The 6000-nt window shown below is 42.5% G+C and overlaps 1 protein-coding gene across 1 annotated transcript in view; it reads right to left on the bottom strand.

The window, feature by feature from the left end:
• Positions 1–371: 371 nt before the first annotated feature.
• ZC3H13 (zinc finger CCCH-type containing 13) overlaps positions 372–6000 on the bottom strand; it is a 100054-nt gene continuing 94425 nt past the window's right edge. Inside the window, exon 21 of the mRNA XM_045289071.1 lies at positions 372–1174. Coding sequence (XP_045145006.1) covers positions 1004–1174 — 171 coding nt within the window. The 3' untranslated portion in view covers positions 372–1003. The remainder of the gene's footprint in view (positions 1175–6000) is intronic.

Raw genomic sequence — 6000 nt, 5'->3', positions numbered from 1 at the left:
CAGTTTAATGCAATCAAACATTTTTACAGAGAAGACGATTTAAAAAGGCTATTACATCTTTAACAGCTATGATATAGCACACTTTATATCAAAGACTGGAAAATATTCTAGGATTTGAAAGCTCGGGTTAAATAGGAAGTTCAAACACAATCTTAAATACAACATCTCCTTAAACAGCTAGCGATACAAGTGTTCAACTAGGAATGGCTGTCTGTGTCCAGCATTGTTGAAGGACATCCTCATCGCTCCCACATCACTGACCGCTGCCCAACGGGAACAGCCGTCGTGAAATGGCTGAAGCATGAAATGTAATGTTGAGACAGATGTTCAAAACATCAAGACTAAGATGAAGAGCAAGTAGTCTAGACCAATGAAAGGGAAGGTACGTTTTATTAAGAATAAAAAAAGTTGACAATCTCTAACGACGAGGGATTATAATCCAAATAAATCCAATATACACTGTAACGATACCCCTTTATTTGGGGGGAAAAAAATCCTGACCCATTAGGTAATTACAAAAAAGACCCTAACCCTTCAAAAGGGGGAAAAAGGCGTTTGGCTCCCTCCTCACGGCTATCTATATATACTGTCACGTGTGGCTCAGAGATCTCTACAATGCAGCACTTGTGGCCCAGCTCGGCAGCTGCTGCAAGGAACGCGCTGCAGGAGTAACACCCTAGCACTGTGGTGGCCGGAGCATCGATAGGTGTCTCTGTTTCATGAAGTGGCTGGGGGCTGGAAAGACACCGACCAACCTTGTCCAACCCCACCCGTTGCAACAATAGTGCAGAACTAGCCCTGCATCTAGATGCGCTCACATCATTTTGTGTTACAAGTACTTGTAGCAAATAAAATCTCAAGTCAGTGTCTCGACTCAGCGTGGCTGATCAATTCTTCTGCCTTTGTCACTAACGTTGTCACTGGTTCACACCAAAGAACTCTGACGCAGAAGCTACACACCGAGGAAGGAAGAGTCCCCTACACCTCGTGCTGGGCTCCAGTCTTAAGACACACACACTTCCTGCTGGACGGCAGACTGTGAAAGTTTGTGGTCATCAGGTTTCTCAAATCCTGGGCCCCGGCATGTGGTCTTTCGCTTAAATAGTCGTAGGCTCAATCGCAGTAGCTCGCTGTCCACCAAGGGGGCACTTGTGTAAGCTTGCTTCACAGTACCCTATTGGAGAAAACCAAACAAGACGGCCAGTGATTAGCCAACAGTGCACAAGATAGGTAGGTTAAGCTCTAACAAAAATATCAGAATTCTTCTTTTCTGGTGGATAGTAAATTACCATATTGAAACCCCAAATTAGGAACAGTCAGACTCAATTGAATCTTAAACACAAGAAACCTCTATCCTTTCTTAAAATAGGGATTTAATCTCACCAATCCCTGAGGATTGCTTTCTCTTCATCCTCTTTTTTAAAAAAGTGGGAACTCTCACAAATATTCTATCAATACATAAATCAGTTTGATCAAGCATAATTTTACAATTGCTACCACCATCGGTTTCAAAACATTTTCTTTCTTCTTTATCCCCCACCCCACCCCCAGGAACCCTTATTATTATATTATATATTGTATTTGAAATTCTGTTATTTGTTCCCAACTGAAGATTTCACTCTCGCTACCAGTCTGTTAATAGCCCCAGATATAATGGACTTTAGAAATGAACAAATTCTCTACAAGACCGCTGATCAGTGGCACACAGGCAGCCCCTGGGCTACCAACCAGAGCCATTGCTGGGCCGTATGAATCTGCAGCTAAGTCAAGGAGGGGCACGTGCTCATTCAGCCACTTACATGCCAGAAAGGAGGCCTGGTGGCACAGTGGGGCGTGTGTTGGGCTCTCAACTCCAAGGTCAGCAGTTCGACCCAGCCAGTTGCCCAAGGGAGAAAAATAATGCTTTCTGCTCCCGTAGAGATTCACAGCGTCAGACACCACAAAGGCAGGTTTACAATACCTCACAGGCAGGGACTTGACAGAACTGGGCTTTTAGTGCAAGTGAAGCCTTTAGGTGATTTCAAGGCTCCATGTGCAGCAAGTGAAGGTGACTGTGATGAAGAATTTATTGGGAGTTGGCACTGGTCCAAAGTTCCGGGCAAATTCCCATAATCACTGAGGGCAAATAGCTGTCCGGAAGTCCGAGGTTCATAACCAAGGGATTGCCTGTATATCGAGGAGTTACTACCTCCTCTATACTAAACATTACGTATTAATGTAGATTAAAGCTACACCGGCAGTTATTGTCTTAAACACGTTCTCCCGCAGCATGCATACTGAAGTAAAGGTAATGTTTTAATAGTCCAGTGTTCTAATTGTCTTATTTTCCAGGATCCTCAAAGTCTCTCCTCTGGAGCAACACTTCAATTAAGGATCCTTGGTCACATGGAATAAAGTGGAATTGATTTTCATAAAGGTTTGACTCATGCAGACGCGTGCAACCACAGCCAGAATCCTGGTAGCTTCATGAGCCCCTACACTCGCTGTGCTGCCCCTTTGCTTCACACCCTCCTCTCCTGAAGGGTTCTCTGTGTTGCTCGAGGTACATAACAGATATTTTATGTAAGTCAAAAAGGACTGCTACAAGGGCACAGATACCGTTGGTAAGCAGATCTCCGTGTAAAGCCTCTGTGTCTTGACAAACCACACATCCAGCCTATCCGGCTCTAAGTCGTTTACCTCCCAGACCCTCCCTCCCTCCAAGAAACCAGCACTCTTCACGGACACCATGTCAGAAGAGTGGGTTGGGCAGTCTCAAGAACTCACATTATGTTCCTCTTCAATGTTATTTTGCTTTGGGAACACAAAGAGAAGTCTCCAAGGGCAACACTAAGGCTGTCGGGTAGGAGTAAGGACTTCCCCAGGAAATCCTCGTAGCACAGCCATGTTTACTCTTCAAGAATGAATGGGTGCACTGTCATGGACGTTTTCTCCTCAATGCAGTTTTCAATTTTCTTCATAAGAAGCCCCATGATCAATCACCCTGTGTCCTTTATCAGGAGTATTCATCCCCCAAAATAGCCACCCTAACCTTCTGAGCTGATCTCTCTAGCTTGGTTTTAACTGGCCCAGAGGATCCGCTTGGAAGCCACGGTTTTGATCGGATGTTCTTTTAAGGGACCCTAAGCAGAGCAAGACATGTTTATTACCGAGAGAACTTGTCTGTCGCCATCCACTGGTCAGAGGCACGTGTAAACGTGTATTAGAACTGACCTGTGCATGTATGAATGAGAATGCTAGCAGCAAAATTCTGACTTACCCTTGGTACAACCTTTTGAGACTAGCTTCTTCCAATTAGCAGAATGCCTTTGCAGTCCACCCTTACTTCTATTGTGATCTAATAACCTACTATATGGATCACCACACTCTGTGTAGGTGTTAAACCCGGTGAAGAACATGAGGGTTGTTACCAGTTTCTGGAGATTATGAACATAACTGCTGTAAGCATTATGTACAGGTTGTTATATGAACCTCAGTTTTCATTTCTCAAAATCAATGTCTAGGAATGGAATCGCTGGGTCCCAAATTAAGTGCGCATTTAACTGTGTAAATAACTGTTTTCCCAAACAGCTCTACCATCTTGCATCATGTCCAGGCACGTACGAGACTGCTAGTTGCTCTGCATCACCTACACGATGCTGCTTGTTCCCTTTGTTGTAACAAGGGCTGGGCAGAGATAACTCTGGGGTTTTAATTCGCATTTCCTCACTGGCCGACGTAGTGAGTGGGTAAAGCACCCGCTGCTCGAGCGAGAAAGACGAGGCTCTCTACTCTTGTAAAGAGTTTCAATCTTGAAATCTAGCAGGGTAGTTCTAGTCGTGCGTCCACAATGACTTGATGGCAGTGAGAACAGCCATCAAGAATAGCGGAAGGTCCTGTCATACACTTTTTAACAATTCACATATCATCTTTGGTAAAATGTCTCAAGTCTTTTGCACATTAAAAAAAATGGATTTCTTACTGAAAATATTTGAGATTCCTTTCTTATTGCATCCAAGCCATGTTTTCAACATGTGACTTACAAATATTATCTCCAACCTTGCTTATCTTTCCATTCTATTAGAATCTTTCAAATAATAAAAAGTTAAAATTTTGGTGAGGAGCAGTTATCCCAAAGTAACAGGTTCAACTTCAAACAACTGCCCAAACCTTTAACTCACTGCCACCTTCAAAAGCAGCAGATCCGTATGGGTCTCCTTCTGGACACGACTCTCTCCATTGAGCGGTGGTAGAAACGCAAACGAACATTGTGTGATACCTTTCACTTACTGTTTAAAAACCGTTTTGGCTGTTCTTGTTCATCTTCCTATGTACATTTTTATCTACAAGTCTGGCCGAGAATGTGTAGAATTTCACTACACCAGGAGATTATGGGGAGAATTGCATCTTCAATCCATGAGCACAGTACCTCGCTCCATACATTTAGGTCTGGCTCAAATTTTTCCACCAGAGTACTATTTATTTCTACAGGTAATACGTTTTTGAGAGAAAGGATAGAGTTTCATAGTTTTCAGCATAAAGATCCTGCACGTTTTTTGTTAGAGTAACAAATAGGGGTACCGCTGAATAAACAATGTGTTTCATAATTATTTTTATAATTTTAGTTCACAAGTTTCACTACTAGTCTATGAAAATGTGAGTTTTGTATGCTAAGCTTGTGAGCTTGCTATCAACTCACTCATTAGTTCCAGGAGTTTGGGTGTGTGTTTTTTGGTAAACTCCTTCAAATTCTGACATAATCATGTTGTCGGCATACCGTTTTCTTTCTTTCTAATAGTTTATGTCGATTATCTTGCCTTGCTGCACGGGACAGAACGGCCATCACGGGGCTGGATAGCGACAGGGAGCACACACTCTTGCCTTGTCCCTAATCTGGGGGGAAACATTCAAATGTTTACAGTTCAGTATAATGTTAGCTGTGGATAGCCTTTTACAGATGCTCCCCGTAAATAATTCCAGTTTAAGAATTTATATTATGAAGAATTGCTAAGTTGCATTTATTGCATGATCATATTTTCTTCTTCTTTGGCTTGGTAATATGGCCGATTGTGTTGATTGGCTTTACAAAGACAGAACCAGCCTTTCGTCCCTAGGTTAGAGTGTTCTTCATCAGCATGTTCCGGACAGTTCCTGAGCGCCAGCTTCTTCTGCTGTCTTTGCCTGGCTTTCGATGAAGAATAATGCTAGTCTCATAAAATGAGATGGAAAGTATTCCCGTTTCCGATTTTACAGAAGTTATCCAGAATTGTTGTCATTTCTTCTTTAAATGCTTGAAGATCTTACCGTACATGGACGTAGACGCTCAACGGAGAGAATAATCGTAGCAACTCTACCAGGAGTAATTTGACATCAGGCTTTTGTCCAACAAAGAGCTGGTGATTACATAATGAAGACCTGTTTCTGAACGTCTTCCTTTCCTTGTATCAGTTCCCATTTTAATCCTAGCTCATCTCTTTCTTTTACAGAAATTCTCTTCTCTCTGATCTATTTTTCTTTAATAAGGTATCTTTCTTCTTTGGTGATGTTATCAATCCAGAAATAATCTCAGGTTTCCCATATAAAAAGTAATAAAAATGGAAATATGTTGTCACGGGAAGATTACATAGGGGCAGGAATGAAAGTACCTATGAAACGATTTTTCATTATTTCAAAGATCTATCATGTATTCCGTATTCCTGTAACTGTACAGTATTCCTGTAGCATCAACTCTTTTGTCATACTACCTATAACTCCTACTCGATTCCCTAATAAATATCACAGTTATTTAATTTTAAAATGCCTACGAAGTCTTCTCTTTCAAAGAGCTCACTGGCATCCAGTCAGTTCTGACTCATTGGTGACCCTACAGAACCAGGTACCACCGCCCCGGCGGTGTTCCAAGACTAAGTCTGTACAGCAGCAGAAAGCCTCCTGCGGAGTGGCTGGTGGTTTCAAACTGCTGACCTTCTGGTTAGTAGCCCAACATGAAACCCCTACCCCAGCGGGCTCAGTGGCTGCACC

Source organism: Echinops telfairi, unplaced genomic scaffold (assembly GCF_000313985.2).
Source record: "Echinops telfairi isolate 266 unplaced genomic scaffold, ASM31398v2 ScPeMD7_24;HRSCAF=84, whole genome shotgun sequence".
Taxonomy (NCBI): Eukaryota; Metazoa; Chordata; class Mammalia; order Afrosoricida; family Tenrecidae; genus Echinops; species Echinops telfairi.
The sequence above is the reverse complement of the archived record's forward strand: the minus strand, read 5'-3'. Positions and strand labels throughout refer to the sequence as shown.